A 19,072-nucleotide genomic window follows, 5' to 3' on the forward strand; every position below is an offset into this window, starting at 1 on the left:
GGAAATACTATAAAATAAAATGCTTTAAGTATTTTTGGAAGAGGGAAGATCTGAGTAAGTAAAGCCCACTACGAAAATTCTTAATAAATAGTGCAAAGCCAGAATTTCAGAGCTCATCAATATAGCTTCCATTTTCTTATAATATTAGAACACTAAAAACTTTCCTTACATATGTATTGGTCAAAAAATAGTTTGGATTACTGAATGTACAAAAACCCCTTAAAAATCTTCTCCAATATTTTTGCAACCATGACAACTCCGCATACAAAAGCTGTATCAAAAAGTAGCAGGCATTCAAATATTCCCCTAAACTCTGATTTTTATAGTTACCACCTAAGTTTAATCTAAAATAGTCATTTTTTTAATGTCAGGAGGTATCTTGTATTAAAAGAAAAATTAAACCAAACGTATTTTGCATTGGAATTTTGAAGTTCAGAGAAAGAAATTCTCTTTTAAACATAACCCATTCTGTCTCTTTGTGGTTAGAAAAACTGTTAGAGCTGCTTAAAGCTTAAGAATAGGAGACAAAGCTCCAGGATAAAATATATAAAGAAAAAAATAACTTAGAGCTTACCTAATGTACTCTGAAATCCCAGTGCTACCAAACTATTGCACTCTTTTCTCAGTAAAATACACAGCACCACAGCGATCAGGAACAGAACTTATCATTTTCTGTTGCTGAAAACCACTAATAATTTGAACAGTGTATGTCTTGACAAAGGGCAGGTAGATGTGTGTACACCGAAGCTGAGGTTGCCCCATAAAACACACATAAAACACTGCCCATGAACGATGGATTGTCTTTATAAATTGCAGGCAAGCAGAAGGTCACATCTCTGCTGACATAAGCTGACAAAGCTGTACTGAAGTCAGGAGAGTGATGATCAGTGGACACAAGCAATAAATATATCTCACTGTCTGCAAAGTCACCTGCCTGAGAGAAAGTAACGAGAAACACTCTTTGTTTCCATTTTCTGTCTCACTGCAGTTCCTGGAAAAGCGTTGTTTGGTTTCATGTTAACATTATAATAGGATCTGTTTCTCCTAGTCAAGGACCAGTCGTATATGGACACAAAAGCACTCACACAACCACCTCCAATGTTGAGTTAGAACAGCTTCAGTCTGTGTCCTTTGGCCAGAAAAGTCTGTGTCACATTTTTGCACAGCTCCTTCAGCTCCCTGGAGCATAAAAGCAAGTCAGAAGGAATGGTGACAGGTACATGGTTTGCTTCGTGGTGCTGACCATGATTTCAGAAAAAGTGTGTTGTAGTTTAGGCTATTTTTACCAGCTTGAAATAATTATTCTTTATAACAACACATAATTCGCTGCTGCATGAGTCGCGCACATGTTGTCAGCCTTGCTTCTCTAATGGGGCCACTCCTCTATGACGGATGGAGCAACAGCACGGTATAATATCGCAACATCTTTTATTTTGGGAGAGGCAGAAGCAATTTTACACAGTGGAGGGTGTTGGTGTTGCAACTGAGTGGAACTGGATGCCTAAGGGAGGGGAATTGGGATCATTCTTGGACTCAGTCCAGTCTGACTCGGCTGTGACTGAAATGCACAACCATGAACGGCAGTTTTGTGATATATGCAAAAGGAGTGATTTCAGTTCCTACAAAACAGTCCCACAAACCACAAAAACATTACTTGTGGCAGACACAGCAGGGAGCAGCCAAAGGATAAATATCTGTTGGGACTGCATTCACTCCCTCCAAAAGGCAAGATGGGATTTTTCAAGCATATGCAAATCAGATGCTTGTACATTTGGAGGCCTCTTTAAAAGATTGCACTGAAGCAGCACTGAGACTTTCCTGCCCATGGAGAAATACCAACCCAAATCTATTCTTCTGGCTGCTCATTTAGCATCCTTCATGAGCACAGAATTCACACTGACCTAGAGAAGACAACAAGCATGCTAATACAAAGTAAAGCCATCAAGTAACTATGGTTCAGTTTAAAATCTAAGGCTAGGAGAGAAACAAAACTCAGAGAAACCACATATGACTAAGATCTAAAAGGTAAATGAAGAGTAAAGAGAAGCTCAGCAGACATGTATTTCTGATGAGTTGTGAATAAGATAGTAGGAAGAAGAGAGTAACAGGTAGGAGAAGTTAATTCATAATCTGTTATGTTGTGCTAGAATATGACAATCCACATTAAAAGTTTCAAGTGCACTACGGTATCTAATTGTCTAGACAGAACTTTAGTTTGGCAGGGTTCAGGTTCTTGTCTGAAGACCTGACAGAGACCAGATCTCAGGTCAGCACAAACACATCCTTCCTGCTCCACCAGACAAGGTGCTCTGGGGTCAGCCTGCAGAAGGGCTGCTGCACCCCGACCCTGACTGCCAGGGCTCAACAGTGTGAGGAAAGCAAACAGACTGCCCCTGCTCAGGCTGACCAGAGCGCTTACCACAGCACACAGGACACTTTGACAGACCAAGCACTGGGCTAATGCAGCAGCACAACACTCCTGACTGCAATTGCCCTACATCCCTCCAGCCCAGAGCAGAGGCAGAGCAGTCTCAGCACAGCAAGGGGTTGAAAGATCTGCATCTTGAAGCTAACTGTATGAAGAGGCAATGGCTAAGTTTCAGCTCTCTAAATCTATTTCTGACCAAGCCCACCTCTTTTTGTACCTCAAGCATCCACCCATACATCCCAAAGCGCATTTTACCAGCGTGTTATCTTAAAAGCAGCAGCATTAAGCAAACAGGGAGGAACAGAGATTGGTCTTTTCTCCGCTTCTTAAAAAATGTGATTAGCTGAGTTTGATGACATGAACTATCTTTCTATTCTGCTTTGGGAAGCAAACAAACAAACAAAGAGAAAATCACAGATATAAAGTTCAAATAATGTCATATTTTCTATTATAAAGCAGATCTGAGTATTGGGAATTCTGTCTTTTTAATACAGTGAATCTTTGCTCTCCATCTGCTAGCAGAATCGAATTTCAGGTTTGTATTTTCTTAAGACAGGAAAAAATGTCACTCCACAAGTGCAGTTTAGAAGTTGTATTATCAGTGTATTACTAAATGGAGTTTCATTAGCCTATTTACAGTATTTCACTACAGAAAAAAAGTCCACTTATCATATGTGAGCACTTTCCCCACAGCCTCACTAAGGAAGCATCTATTTGACTTGTTTTGGTTTTCTCAAGTCATCTTTTTTTAGTGTTAATTACACCCTCCCATACAGCCCTGTGAGTCCCTGTGGTTATGTATTACTGTATTACTGTACAGTGGCATTTACTGTTAACAAAATGCTCTGTGAAGGGAAAACTGGGAAATACCACATAAATGGTACTGAGCTTTACCTGTTTGGGGGTGTTTTCTCCACTGAATCACAAGCAATCATGCACTATTTTTTTGTAAATATCCTGCTCCTTTTACATCCACAGCACGAGGGAACTGCGCCACAGAGGGAACAAGGCAAAGTCTGAAACATGGGAAGAAAGTGTGGCTCTGACACTACTGTATTTCTAAGACAAGGATGAGTCAAATTCATTTCATGCACAACATCCAGTGGTTTTGTTAACTGCCAGGCTCAAACCTGCAGTGTCTCATGTACTGCTAGCTGGTAGTCAGAAACAAGAAGAGTCAAAATCAATTCTTCAACCCCATCTCCTGGCCTCATCTGGGCAGTCCCGTTTAGGACCAAGCTGAGGAAAACAGCGCTGCTGAAACTCAAAGTGTACTGAAAGAAGATGTGGGGTTTTTTTGAGGGAGGCAGCAAAGCTTTTCCAATTTTAAAGGCTATTTGCTGGATCTCTATACTTTCAAGGTATAGTCAGTTACTTTCCCTTTCCTGTGGGGTAATCTTATCTGTGTGAGGAATTACTACAGAGCAGCTCATTCACAGCCCATTAGCAAGAAACTTGCTTCACAGAAGGCAAGCCCATACATTTCCAGACAGAGTGAAGGACTTCTAAAGAAAGACTTTCAGATAACAGGTAATCCAGCAAAGCATTAGGATTTACATATGACACATATAATGTATTCTATGAAAGTCTGGGCTTGAGCAAAAAGACCAGCATGTTCCACCAATACTGCTTTTTTGCTGCCAGCCACACTGGCAATAGTCTCACTGAAGGAAGAGTAAGCCTGAAATGAAATTTTCCACTATTGCAAGTGATGAGAAATGATTGCCAGAACATGGCCAAATAGCCAGAGCAATCTCTACTGGCAAGCCCAAAAAAATGATGCAAAGTTGGCTAAGAGAGCTGCAATTAAATGTGCACCACCCTTCTCACATTCCTTTGTAATTAATTTTTATTTGCTCTTGCAAAAAGTAAAGATCTAGAAAGTAACCAACAGGCAGAATACCCACTTTGCACCTATTAAAAGAAGTATTTGTTTAGCACTGTGAAAATCCTAGAATGCACTTTTTTCATCACTTCCTTTTCAATTGAAACCTGACACTTGTATAATGAATTAGTTCTAGCAACTATCAAGTCTGATTCTAGTTCAGGTGACCAACTATTGCCAATGGTCTGAAAAAAATGATGACATAGAGGCTTATAGTGTAAATAGAAGAGAGCAGGTAGCCAGCAATGTTAAATCCTACTGTAGTTTTTCTCAGGGGTCACTACTTGATCAGTTAAAAAAATTGAGACCGAAAAATTTTCAGATCTGAGGGGTGCTAAAATGTTTGGGGAAACTTGTGGGACACTAGATGTGAACAGTGATGTGCATGTGATGTGGACATTTGCACTCACAGTCACTAAGAACACACACTCATACATGTTTGAGTCTGCCAAGAACCACCAAGGAGTGCAGTACAGCGAGGGTCTTCAGAAGAAGCTCTGAACATACAGGCATTAAACAAGATGTACAAAACTTCCACTTTGGATGTGAATGAGTGATTTTATAAGAGTACTGGACTTAGGGCTAAAATCTGGAGTCTTTTCTGTTCCACATACATAATCTAAGTATTTCAAAAGGAATTAACAAGAGTAATTCTTGAACAGAAGGATACTCATCTGAGAAGACAGAAAGATAACATAACAGCTCAGCCATTCCTCTACCACCTTCTCCAAACACTGGACAAAGGAAATCTTGAGGAGAAAATACAAGATAAGGATGTCTAGTACACTCATCAGCCATTATAAACAACCTCAAAGTTTTGAAAATTAAAACACCTGCTAGAATATTCTAATTTATACTGGGATGGGACTGTGAAGATCACTCTGACAGTGTTCAAATTCTTCTTTTACGCTGAACTTGACCATGATTAAGAGAATTTCACAATAAAACTTTAAGAAAGGTGTTTTGAGCTCAGTAATACCCAGACACATGAACCAAATGATAGCTAGGCCCTCTTCGCTTGTATGTAAATTTTTCAATGTATCAAATGGGACAATTTACAACTATGCCATATTTGTCAGTTATGTCCTATAGACACCTGACAATTTAGTGCCAGATTACCACTTGGGATATAACAGTGACTACATGTTTGAATGTGTTTCTTGTCTGTCTGTAAAACATCTTCCATGTCTCAGTAGATACAAGGGCATCTTCTTTAAAAAAGAAAGACAATTCACAATAATTGTTTATGGCAAATTTCAATAAAACAGACTACCCTTTTCTTTCACTCTTTCTCGTGTAAAAAAATATTTTTCTAGGGTGTGATCTTGCTTATTCAACTGATATTATAACTTCTCAGTCTTCTGCTGCTCTAGACAGAACATCCTGAAAGACAGAATCTAAAGTTATCAAAAGCATAAGTTATTAGGAAGAAACTATATGTTGAAACATGACACATTATTCCAGGAAACTGTTAAAGGAACAGCCAGCTTCAGATAGGTTTTGACTTCTCTGTTCCTGAGCACTCTTATGAAATAGTCCGCAAAACAGAGGGTGATGGAAGATTAGCAAAATGCAATAACGTGATCACCTGCCAATAGAGATCTTTCCATTCCAGCTTTTGATGTACATTTGGCACTAGTGTATTTCCCATCAATAGGAAATGTCCCATCTATCTTTTAGGTATGTGCTCTTGTTGTCTAAAAGCCTAGATTTACAAATCAGCCACTCTTAATAAACCCATCAGTTCACAGTGCTCATAAACAGCAGTTCTGAGAAAGGCAGTCTGCCTCTAAAAATGAATCATGATTGTCAAGTTTACAGATAATTTAAGCTTCAGCTTGGGGAAAAAAAAACAAAACAATACTGAGAGAAAGCAAAAGGAGAATCCAAGCCTTCCCAAACAACTCAACAAATGTATAGACAGTATTTTCATAAGAGGAGGGAAACCACTGCAGGTCCACACAAGGAAGTAAATTGAGCACCTCATCTGGTCTCCATCTGCTCTAGAAGCAGAGCAAAAGCATAACCAGCATCACCTGGGATGAAAAATATGGGAAACAGAGAGTTTTGCATTGCCTGACTGGCAATGGTGACAGGGCAATTTTCCTATCCACAGCTGCAGATTCTGGTGTGACAGGGAGCAAACTTCACATCTTAACTCTCCACCTATGAAGATGAGAGTATGTTACTTCTCCTAAGCTGTTTCTGATTTCTTTGTCAACATAAGAAGATAAATTAGGAGATATTATTCTTCCTGCACATGTAATTTTAGCCACCAAGAGGCACATCTTAGGCACACTGGTATCACAGCATAATTGTGATACACTGGAGAAATAACACCTCTATGTAGCCACTCTTGGTATATCATAGATGAGAAGGGAGGTTGACCAAACTATCATCTTTCTTGATGGCAGAGAGAGTATAAATAGAGAGTAACTGGCTAGTCATTAAAATCCTCCTTCTCTTTCATTTTTCTCCTTCTTGGAAACAGTGAAGAAACAGCATTTGGCAGTTACTGTGATATCCTCATAGTGTCCAAAATTATGAAAACACACACAGGATGGTGGGTGTATGGACAGCGAGTAACCCAGGGCAATTAGCAGGCATTGACACACAGGTAAAAGATGGTAATTAGTGCATGCCCCTCTTTTCAGTTCTCACCCTTGCAGCCATGTCTGACCTCCAGGCAACAAACACTGTTTGTGCAGCTTCAGTTTGATTCTTGATGTGCCTGTCCAACAACCCCATACCCCATTCTGCCAGGGTCCTTTCATCAGCACTAACCAGCTTCCAAGTGATGGCATTTAGTGTTCCCTTTGCAGAAGTGAAGCCAGTGGCTTTGATGTCAGAGCTCTAGCTTTTTCTTCTCATCATCTCCAGCACCCAGCAGGCTATGGCTGTCAGAAGCAGCCTAGCAATCTCAGACATGTGCTGACTGCTTAAATCCTCCTGTATTTGCATGAGGAAGAGGGATATGTCAGCTCGTACACTGATTCAGGCATGACAGTGTTTTTGTACCTTCAATGCAGAGTCTGAACAGAAAATATTATGAACTGTTACCACCCAGTGGAATTAAACTGTCACTTAAAACTTTTTCAAGTTCATTGTATCAATCCTACATTGTTGTTCCATCAATTTGTCAAGGAAGCCTATGCAATGAACAAGTTTTATATGCAGGCTGAATAGTATAACATACAGCAGAAAATCATTTGTACTTATCAAAACAAAGGGCAAACCCAGGCTGAGTGATCCAGACACATGGGAAAACTTCACAAATTAAGTATCATTGATTTTTGTGGTTTTATTGTTAGGGGCTACATATGCTGGCTTCACAGGGTATTTTGGGAGCAAGTTTAAAATGGACAGAAATAAAGACACAGGTATTCGAGCTTTTCTAAGACTACATCTTTGCTATTCCCTCAAGACATAAAAATGCATTCTTTTCTCCTGACTTGGACAATACATAAAGGTTAACTAACCAATATTTTGAATTAGAAACATTTATCTGTAGATTAGTGAATAAATAACTCCTACAAATTGAGCTGGTTTTAGACTCCACCTTACTCCTGCCAATACCACGGCTGCTACATCAAAGGCCCATAACAACTGAGGATGTCTTTTTTAGCTACAAAAATGCATCACACAAAGAGGTTCTGGGGATAAACACTGCCACTCCTTCGCTGCAGCAGCTTTCTGGAGTTCTGTAAGACAGTGTAATTGTCCAGAGTAGACAACTACCTGTCTTTCTACTGCAAATGTATGTAACAATTAATATACAGCTGTGCTCTGACACCCAGCCCAGCTTTCAGTCACTGTCAGCACAATGACAAAAGGCTCAATAGGATTGATCTCCTAAGATGCAGAGGATTCCAAAACATGCACAACTGCAAAACTGAAATACCTAAACAAAACAATGTACCTCCTTTGTGGAAAGGCAAAATAGTGTAAGTATTGAAGAGCACTTGGTAACACAACACCTCCATCTAAGCCAGGAAGCTGTTCAGAATCCAGGTGGCCAGAACAGGATTCCTTCGGTGTGAATTTAGCTACATATGTCCCAGGTGTATGCTTCACAAATCCTTAACTGCAACTGATAGTAACACTATCATTATTAAATATTATTGAGGAAAAAAAGAAATGTCCTGGCAAAAATAACCACCATAAATACCAACTAACATATTGGGATTTTCCCCTTTGCACTACAATCTTGTGACAACTGCCAGGCTACCAACAAAAATAAAGCTTACACAACCACACTGTCCCCGTGGGTTTTATCTGTTTCCTGCTGCCCAGTAAAGTCTTTCCACCTATTCACGGATTTCAAGCCAGACACAATTAGGGGATCAACATTCAAAAGACACTGAAGCCCCAGTTATGGAGTGAGAGTGAAGACCCCCCAGAGCTCCCCGAGTGAGGCTGCAGTGGGAGTTCAAGCTTTATTTGGTTTGCAAGGGTGCCACCGTGTGACACAAACCCGTTACCAGAAAAGGTGACAGGAATGCCCTCCTCAAGGCACTCCAGCAACTCACTTGAAGAGATGGTGACTGCTGTGAGGCCCTTCTGCCCTAACATTGAACCCATTACCATATCGTTCAGAAGATCCTCCCCAGGTTCCCCTTGGAAAGGGTTATTAGGAACCCCCTTCAGCAGACCACCAGGGAAAAGACACCTGCAAATGGGACAGGAACAAAAGCAAGAAGAAAAGCAACAGCTAATCCTGGAAACGGCAGAAGGCTTCCTACTAAAGTGCTCTGGTATTACAGTGAGACAGTTTTTGTATGTTTTTGCCCTACACAGCTGTGAAGGTTCCTTTGGCACTTTTATGTCAATAGAAATAGTATTTCCTGACAGTTTCCAACATGGGACACTGCAAAATGCCTGTTCTAAGTCCTCCTAAAATGTCAGGTGAGCAATTATGATCTGTTTTCCACTACCTGACCTAAATTCTGTGATATAAATAGCAACCAGGTGTTAATTAATTCCCATATGCATGCGTGTATGTGGATGACATGTGTTTATATACACGTGTGCTTTTCAGGACAAATGTTTTCTCAGTTACCACAGCAAAAGTAGGTCTTGCACAGATAAGGACCAGATGCTTAATTAATGAGGGCTTTCTGCCTCAAAGGAAGTGTACTAAACCATATATACTTGAGATGCAGCCTCTGCCATTGTATGCAGCCCAGAACCCTCTGCACACTTGGCATGAATTTGCAACAGAAGCCTCCACATTCTGTGTGACTGGAGACCATGGTCTGCTTCCAGTCACACTTTGCCCTTCAGCAGTCTGTGCTGCTCATGGCAAGTAGGCCAAGTACTGATCATTAGTGACTTACACAGACAAGTGACTTCAGGGCCAGGGCAACACCTCAGCTTGTGCCTGCAGAAGGAGCTGTGCTGCCAGCACACACATCAGCAGCCAGAAGACGACGAGAGCCTGCCAGGGAATACCTGCCCACCGCAGAACACTTACCTGAGGCGTATCAGTGATCAGCTGAGGGTAGACTTATATTAGCAATTTAGTCCAAAGTGAGCTTCTGGAGTGAACTTCCTAAAGATGTCCACCTGCTGTGTTCCAGTTCATGCTAGGGAGCTGAATTACACTTGGATTAAGCTATACCAAGAGTGTACTCCAGAAGCACACCTAAGGCTCTCCACATAGTAACCAGCACAGTGGGGACTTAACAGGTCCAGCTATCTCTGTTGTGCTGGGTTATTATTCATGTATACATAGCCTGAATCCAGTCTCATGAAAACTCAGTACATGGATGAGTACATTACAGGATGGTGTGCCAGCACATGGTATCACAGCCATAGCCAAGAACTAGGATATGAAGATACTACATGGAGATTCTGTATACCATGTATTTGTCATGAACAGAGTCTCAGAACAGTTAAAGTTGGAAAGGACCTCTGAAGAGCCTCTAGTCCACTCCCATAGCCCCAGCTACACATTATGTACGTGTTGTCACTTTCTCAGTTAAGGAAGCCATAGGTCCTAGGCAGTTGGTGGTTTGCAAAACTCAAAAATGCTGGCCCTAATTTTTGTACTCATAAATAATGCTAATCTTATTTTTTCTTGCCTTGAGAAACAGCCTTTGAGACTGTATGGGCTGAACCTGGGATAAAAAGGGTACCTGTGTTGTCTGCCTGTGTGCTAGCCTGGCAGATCCATACTAGTGCTCTCCTGCACTCAAGATAATTAGCTGGACTAAGAGGCTGTCATTAGCTTGGATACATTACTGGACTAATACAGTTACACCACTTTCAGGATCTAAACTGGTCCCTGGTCACGTTGCTCTTCCAGATTGGAAACATGTACAAGAAGTGTTTGCCAACCCCTCTAAGAGGGTCTCTTAAGGTCTGATGCATCAGACACACCTGTCCAAAGAAGTAGGAATGAGGAGGTTTGTTCCCTGCAGCTGCCAGCCAGCCTTTGTGAATGATGTGCAGTGTCAGAAGCTTAGCAGGGCACGTGACTTGCTTAGAGGTGATCTCTGTGGTTGTCCCTGCGAGAGAGACAATCTCCAAGAGCCAAACTTCATTCTGCTGCTGCATAAATGACAGTACAGAAAGTACAATGAACAGTTGGAAAGGCAAACTCCAGGGGTTCCTGCCTCAAGGGAGATGAAGTCCACCATCTGGAAACCACATGGTATGGCTTGAGGAGGCCGCAAGTCAATCAGAAGTGCAGTCATTCCCAGATGTGAAGCACAAATCTGGCAGTAGGGCTAAGTGATACTAACTTGAAAATGACACAGAGATGTGAACTAGCAGGTGATGTAACTCCTCTTAGACACATTTACCTGTTTTCCCTGGGATAAATGAATGCATTAACACTTTTGACAAGTATCAGTTTGAATGCAGGTTTTACTTTTAACCTTTGTAAGTGTTCTAGTACCAAACTTATCGTTTTCTCATTCACACAGATTTCACACTTGGACACATCTCTGATTGTTCTCAATATGCCAAAGAGCTGATAGATTAAATTTAAGCTTGCTCCAAAATACCTACTTCAGAGGTGCTGTCCATTATCCTCTTATTAGGGATGCAGTTGATAGTGAGCTGTCAGAGAATAAGAAAAAACTCAGTTGATGGATGGGGCTCAAGGACCTTGACTTTGGGAGTGGCAGTAGCATCCTGCTCACTGAACATTCAGGCAGGCAGCCTCTATGCCTCCATACGGTTACCAGTACTAAAAACCAACACTGCAAAACTGCAGTTGTGAAAATTAACACAAAATATACTTGCAGGGTGTGAGATTGACAGGAAAAAAAAAAAAAAAAAAAAGGCTCAAAACTTCCAGGAAATTTTGGAAGCAACACAACTGATCCAGCTGAAGACAGAATCAGATACGCCTTTTTATGCAGCCTGCAGAAAAGGAGGATGAGGGGGGACTTTATTGCTCTCTACAAATCTCTAAGAGGAGATTGTTGGCACTTTGAAAAACACAAAACAAGACAAATATTGTCTTAGTCTACTCAAAACATTTCCTTAATAAACAGTGAAATATTTTCCTTTGTATTGGAGGCCTCACCATTTTAGTGTTCTTAACTGAAGCAGAAACTAATAATTTATTTTTGAAAAGTAAAAATTAAATTGGTTTTGTTTTTAAAATCTCATTCCGTCTTCTTTTCTTTAAAATGCTTCAATGAATTTGATTTCTCAGATGCAGCAGTGAACCTGAAATACTGCATTTTCTTGAATTCCACGCTGCTCTCCTAAAGATGCCTGTAATTAGCAGGAGTATTCCTTAATTCTTTTATGTCTTGGTCCTTTTTTAGTTCTTCCTTGTAAAGATCCCCTATTTGGAATTGCTTACATATGATCAAAGATGCTGAAGATAAAAGTTAGAAAATATGATGAGCTTTGAACTTAGTCTGTTTTCTTTCCTAAGGACTGAAATGTAGTTAATTGTCTTAAAACTTTAAGCACACTGAGAGCCTTTAAATTAATACAGAAGTAGGATTAAGTATATAAAAGCACACTTATTTTATTGCTTGTATGCCTCTGGTAATAGCATTTTAAAGTAACGAGCTGGAGGCTAAAATTGGGTGAAACATTGTATTGAGTTGGCGAAAGAGGAGTTTCATTAGTGGATGGACAATTACAGAGATGATGGATTCGACAGATCCAGCCAGTGCTTTCAAGAAATCATTAATAGCTCTAAATAGCAGGCATTGTAACACATTCTGCCAGCCAAGGGAATTAAATCCCACAGAAAATGGAAAGGTATTACAGGAGAAGGTACTGAAGATGAAGGGCCCCTTGCTAGCACTGTGCCTTCACCCACACCCCTCACACACACACACTGCTTCGGCAGGGAGACAACCCTGTACAGACACAGCCCAACACTGCAGGCTCTTGCTAGTGTGGGATCCGTGTCCACACACAGTCCCAGCGTTCCCACTGTCACCTGTAGCACGAAGGAACCCACATGCCAACCACACTGCCTCTGAAAGAGCTTTAATGTTACTCTTTTTCAGCTGAAAAACTGTGACCCTTTAAACACACAAATTTACAGTTCTTAGCGGTTTTCGTTGGGGCAGCCCATAGATCAAGGGGAAATGAAGAAGAGAAATGATATGCAATAATTTGCTAGTACAGCGATGCAGTACTGCTCTGTATGCTGACTTCTGAGAGAACTATATACAGACATCTACCTGTATATCCACAAAGAAGGCTGAACACACACATTTATCTCACAGAAACCTATGGTAAGATAAGGTTTTCAAAAACTTCAGTCATTGTTTAAGGAAACACCGTCTCCCTTCAGGCTTCATATATCTAATCCAGTAATACAACCCGCTCTTTCCAAAAAGCTCAAAATAAATAAGCACCTGAAGACTTTATAGGAAACATATTAATCCTTGAGTGTCTATAAAATTATCTGAATATGTATAAAACTGGAGTTACTGTCTAGGTGCTAACTTTTTTTGGAAAGGGTATCTCAAGGCCAGATTGAAGGTTGGAGCCATGAGAACTACTGTGTCGTTTAAGGATCACGAGTTGTCTTCTGTAAAGCCTAATTGTCTTTTACTGAAATTGATGAGAGATTTGCAATTGACAACAGTGAAATGAGGTCAGAGCCACAGCTGATATGACTAATTACCAAGCTACATTCACTCCATCTGTCCCACGAAACAGAAAGAGCATAGGGTAAAACACCTCCATCCTATGCTGGGGCTCATCAAATCCTCCATAAAAACAACAGTGAGCGCACTTGGAAGATTTCATCCTCCGAAGTATCTAAATATTTGTGCCAGAATAATTCCTCAAGTTTTTATGCAGAGGAATTTTGTGGGTGAATTACAGAAAAAGAACTCAGATGACAAGAAACGTGTGGGTGTGCTTGTTGTATATATTGTGGCAGATCCTGAAAACCCACTCTCCTATGTAGGTGCCTGAACCCTACGATGAAATGCCAAGTTAGTTTTCCTGACTCACCTAGGTGTGTTATGTTGTCTCCAGGCCAGGTGCATAACATATGCTGGCAATCTCCCTTTCAGGCTTTGTCTTGACAATGCAGCAAATGGTTTATGACTCCTGCTCCAAGATCCAAAACCATCACAGCTGCATGACTAAAATAATAATCCTGTGCAGTAAATTAATTCTTAATGTTCAAATTTGTTCAAAAAATGTTGACAGGTTAACTTGTATTCACAGAGCTTTATGCCAGTAAGGTATTAATTATTTGTGCCTCCTGTGTTAATTTATGTTGACTAATAACCACCCATCTACATCTAATATAAAACCTATGTGGGTTCCACAGCTATGGCAAATTTTGGAGAAATCAAATCATATGCTCTCTGGTGCAAACCAAACTTTTATTGTTTGGTGATCTGGTAACACAGACAAATAGCACTCCTGAGAGTGGGACTGCGGTTTCAGAGACAGTGCAACTTGTGATGAAGATAGGAGTATCTATAGAAGAATGTGGAAACAACCAAGTTTGGGGAGAAAGAATGTACCTCAGCTGAGGTTTTTTTGTTTGTTTCCTCCTAAGTAAGATATCGATAGAGTCAAATACCAAGGCAGGAATCTCTGTACCTGCCATGCAGAACAGGAGCGCTGCATTTGTGCCATTTCTTATTACATGAACACCATTTATATTGTATTCCATTACATCTTATATTTATTATAATAATAATAATATTAATTATTATAATAATAACATAATAAATCTTTTTGTATAAAATAATGTTTTATAATATAATTAATATAAATCTAATTATATTATATTATATATAATATTTACTATAGAACTGAGAAACACTATTTCACTAATCAAACCACGACACTAAGCAATGTCCCAGACTTCTGTCTATTCAAACATAGCAATGTTTCACACTTCACTGATTTATTTTGCAGCAGGGTATGTACACACACACACACACACACACACACACACACAGATGTGCCCATTAGCTGTGCACCACAAATCTGAATGAGTGACATCTCTGTGCTTTTCATAAATCTTCCCTGGGCCCACTCTCCAGAACTGAGACCAAAGGAAGTGGAAGAGCCCACATCAGTATTATTAACCCCTGCAAAATATGGCGATGACACCCAAAGTGCCCACTGGGAATGGCCACTGGCCCCTGCTGGCTCCCTGACTTTGCCCATGGAGCAGGAGAGGGCTGTCCAGGCAAAGGCACGGGGCTGACCTGAGGCTGACCTGCACACAGAGGGCTGAGCTCCCGGCTCAGGCACCTGCTCTGCCTCTGTTTAAGTTGTTTCTATAGATGCAGTGATAGTGTCTCCTAGTGGCTATATTCCTGAAGGAGCGGACCCTAATCCAAACTTCACACCTGAAAGTCCTCCTCTTAAGAGGCAGACAAAATACACACACATCTCTAGATCTTTAGAGTATCTACATCAGCCCTCTGGAAGGATCGTTTTTTTAAAAAAAAAATACAAAATCAGAAAAACAGTAGCAAGGTACTCTATTCTTTCCCTTTTGTAAGACTAGAGAGTGAGATAAGAGCCACAATAGAACCGTGTGAAGCAAGGACTTTGCTCAGAGGTCTGAAGGTAAGCATGGGCATCAACCAACCAGAGTCAATCTCATGTAACCCTGTAAAGGCAAAGGAAAGGTTGAAATGTTCTGCTTTGGTAAATCTCCATAGATCAACCCACCACATACTGAGCCCGACACGAAACACCACATTCTGTGGGTATGGACTCATGTTCTGGGATCTTTGAACCACGTTAAGCACTCCTGAAAGGCGATGCCAGCACAGATCAGAAAGCCAGGTCTCCCAGCAGCATCCCACCTGCAGTCATGGCCAGCAGAGGACGTTTAAGCAGAACACAAAAATAAGAAACCTTGTATTTATCCATACCTGGTGCCAGCCCTTCCTCCTTGAACAGGCTATTTTCCATTTTCAGCACCAGCTAAACACCAAAAACCCATCTTAGTAATGAGATCTGTATCAGGGGATACTGTGAAAGAAAGACTAAACCTTCAATATACAGTGTAAACCAAAACCCCACTAGCTGGAGCTACGGTAAGATAGACCCAGAGGGAACATGGGTCTGATTTTGCCATGTGTTGAATGTTTTTGTTGAACGTTTCCTTCTCATTTTCTTCCAACTGAAGTTTCCCATTGTTGACCATTCTCTTGGAACAGAAAGATTTGTGCAGCAAATTTCCATACATGGATAAGCTTAATCAAATAAGATATTGAAAGAAAAAGAAAAGAATGACTGGAAAAGCACAGGCAAGGAAATCTTTCCTACCAAATCCTGTCTGCAAGTGACGACTAACTCTTAACAATGGAGCACAGATTTACCTTCCTCTGTATATCAGGGCCTTTTGTTGTTCATTAAACATCCTGTCACACACCTGACATCCTCACATTGAAGATTTTACATAAGCTTCCCTGTTAGAAAAGTAGTAAGTCACTACAAAAATGGCTCTAGTGGGAGCAGCAGTTTTAACACCACAAAATAAAACTTTTATATACTTTTGATCTCAACTAGCGTATCTAGCAGAACATCTCACGAGCAACTAGACATAAATATGGAGTGTATCCCTTTGTTCCCACCTCCAGCAGACCCTCCTCCATGTACCTGTGTGTGCCCGAGGTAGAGCCCATTACTGCAAGCAGAGCAGTGTTTCTGACACCATTCTTATATTGTGCCAGTGCTGATGGAAAGCATTTCTTGAACAAGGTCCAGTCAATATTCACTTTCCCTGATGATCCTTTTGGTGCCTCGGTTTGCTGACCTTTACATCAGAGAGAAAGCTAATCTCTACCCTCAGCTTTTCACTTGAGTGGAGAGAAAGATGAGAATTCAGTTTTGGAAGAGGTTCTTACTGGTAAACACAGATTGACAATTGAAATGCTTCCCACTCAACTTCTTTTTCCACACCTCCTTCAGCTGTCACAGACCGCTAACTGAATCATACCAAACAATAATTTCAGTTTGACTTAGTCTAGGTAAATTTCCTACAAGGCTTGAAAACAAGGCCTAAACTTCTAGTTTCTTTTCCCACCCTGACAATTTAGCTCTGTTCCATATGAAAAACAAAAGCATGCATCTACTGAAGCCTTTCTGGTTTTGGTACTCTGATCTTTTGTAGCCTGCCTATTCAGTCAAATTCCTTTGAAAGCACCTCTCCTTCTACACACATTTAAAACCTCCTTTCATCCAAAGTTGACAGATCTCTCTAACACAGCCACCTTTTATTAAACTCCTGTACAATTGGTCCCACCTTCCACCACTGGTCCAAAACAAACACAGACCTCTGTGGCCACCTCATGTGGGAATACAAACAGCAGATGACTGCACCATCCAGAGGAGAGTGATAGTTGGGATAGTGGAGAGTGATAGTTGGGATAGTCCAAGGATACAGAAGGGAAAGATCTGCAACCCTAGACTGGTCCTTCCACCTTTGAACTTCTTCCTCATGTCTCCGATCATTTGTTGACAGTATCTTGTCAAATAGAGGAAATGCTACATAGGGCAGATTAAACTGCTGGGCTGCCACCAAAACAAAAATGTACAAATTCAGCGCAGAAATTCCCTGCAAAGGTAAGGCAATAGCAAATGATAAATTAATGAGTTCTGTCACAGTCCTGTGAAAAGCCAGAGCCCTATGTATTTGTCCTCTGTTAGAGTGAGGGATTGTCTTTTTTCCAAAGCAACCCAAACCAATACTTTCTAACCTTCCATTCCTCCTAAATCAACTGCTCGGGGACCACTGCACAGACAGCCACTTTCTTCTTCTGACCAGGTAATGGGACACTTGTGTGCACACCCTCCCAGACATGTGTTGGGTTATTTAAATCAGCTCAGCAAGTCTTTTAGCCTGAGAGACACAAAGGCAATATAAACAGAGCTTTCTTTTGCACTCTGTCCTTAGAGAGTCCTATCCTGAGCAGATCATGCTGATACAACATGACAACATCCAGGGATAAAGGGGAGGCTCACACTAAACACAGTCTAATACTAGGTAGTGTTATAAGAGGGCAAGCAGAGATCAACGAAATCTTTTCTTTCCTACTACCAGCAAGTCTGTAAACTGAACAAGCCCCCTACCTCATCAGAGAGCCATGAAGCGGGAGACTCCTGCAATCCTGGCATGGGTAGGGACAACCGTTTCCTTCCAAGGGACACTACCAGAGCTGAACTGTGTTTGCTTTTCTCTAAAGCCTCTTGTAGAACCCTTTGCCCTTCCCAGCATTTCTCTTGCTAGAACTTTAACGCATTTGGCACAGAACTGAAAAATTGCACAACTCCTCAAGAAGTTGGATTTGTTTGTTGCCTTTTGAAGGGATGGCTGGGGGGGACAGGTTTTCGATTATTTTTTAAATTATAATATTAATTAGTATTACTATTATTATTATTTTTATTAACACTACTATTATATTTAGGAAGAAGCTTCCCCCTCCCTTTTGAGTGAAGCATTCACTTGTACTCCTCTTTCAGGCAGGTGGTTTAAGCTTGATCTGCCCTCCAGGGGTTAAATAAAGAAGTGATGGGAAGGAAAACCCAAGACCTTTTCAGTGGCTCATATTTGAAATTTTTTCCCTCGCTGTCTTCTATATGTGGATCGTCTGCTTCTCGTTTCCTCTCGCTCCCTAATTATTCTGTTAGGGAATGGCGAGGGGCAAGGATTAACAATGAAGCAGATGACAGGAAACTGTTACCAAAAGAACAATGCCGGGCATCTCCCCCATCCTCCCGTTCCTCCCACCCAAGAGATGGTCCCCCTCACCCTTCTGTCGATGCCATGGCTCCGAAAAACCCCCTGTCTTCTCAAGGGTCCAAGGGATTAATTTGGACAGCAGGGCGCGAAGGAGGTTGGCTCTTTGGTATAACCCTCGCTCACGTCTGGGAAGGAGCACGCAATTCCTTGTAATCCTGGGGGCTCCGCAGGGCGAGGATCCGGCAGCTCCGCTCCTCGGCTCTCCCCCACCCCGCCGTCCCAGAGCAGGCTCTCGGTGCCCCGGGGACCGGCGCTGCTGCGCCGCGGCCGCCCAGCAGTGGCCGGCGGGGCGAGGAGGCGCTGGCACCTGGGCTGCGATCCCCGGCGCCCTCCCCTCGCCGCGGGGAGCGTGTGCGTGTGTGCGCGGCTGTGTGCGAGAGCTGGGGGGCGACTTCACATCGGCGCGGCGCTGGCTGAGGCTGGATTGGAAGGTTTAGCCCTCGAGCCGTGGATTTGCAGTCAATCCCTCTCTATTTTAGGCACGGGCTGACATCACGAGCCGTTGTTACTCCTATAAATCCCCCCCAACAGCTCCTTGGCA

At 41.6% G+C, this 19,072-nt stretch overlaps 1 protein-coding gene across 2 annotated transcripts in view; it reads right to left on the reverse strand.

Moving 5' to 3' along the window:
* Window positions 1–18,997, reverse strand: part of SLC1A2 (solute carrier family 1 member 2) — an 88,400-nt gene extending 69,403 nt beyond the window's left edge. Inside the window, exon 1 of one of the 2 annotated variants that reach the window (XR_001522268.3) lies at window positions 18,541–18,997. Coding sequence is in view for 1 of the 2 variants with exons in the window: in XM_015631586.3 (XP_015487072.1) it covers window positions 18,541–18,557 (17 nt within the window). In the remaining variant the exon portion in view is untranslated. The remainder of the gene's footprint in view (window positions 1–18,540) is intronic. The other variant, XM_015631586.3, reaches the window with a different exon arrangement.
* Between the last annotated feature and the right edge of the window lie 75 nt (window positions 18,998–19,072).

This window comes from Parus major, chromosome 5 (genome assembly GCF_001522545.3).
Source record: "Parus major isolate Abel chromosome 5, Parus_major1.1, whole genome shotgun sequence".
Classification (NCBI taxonomy): domain Eukaryota; kingdom Metazoa; phylum Chordata; class Aves; order Passeriformes; family Paridae; genus Parus; species Parus major.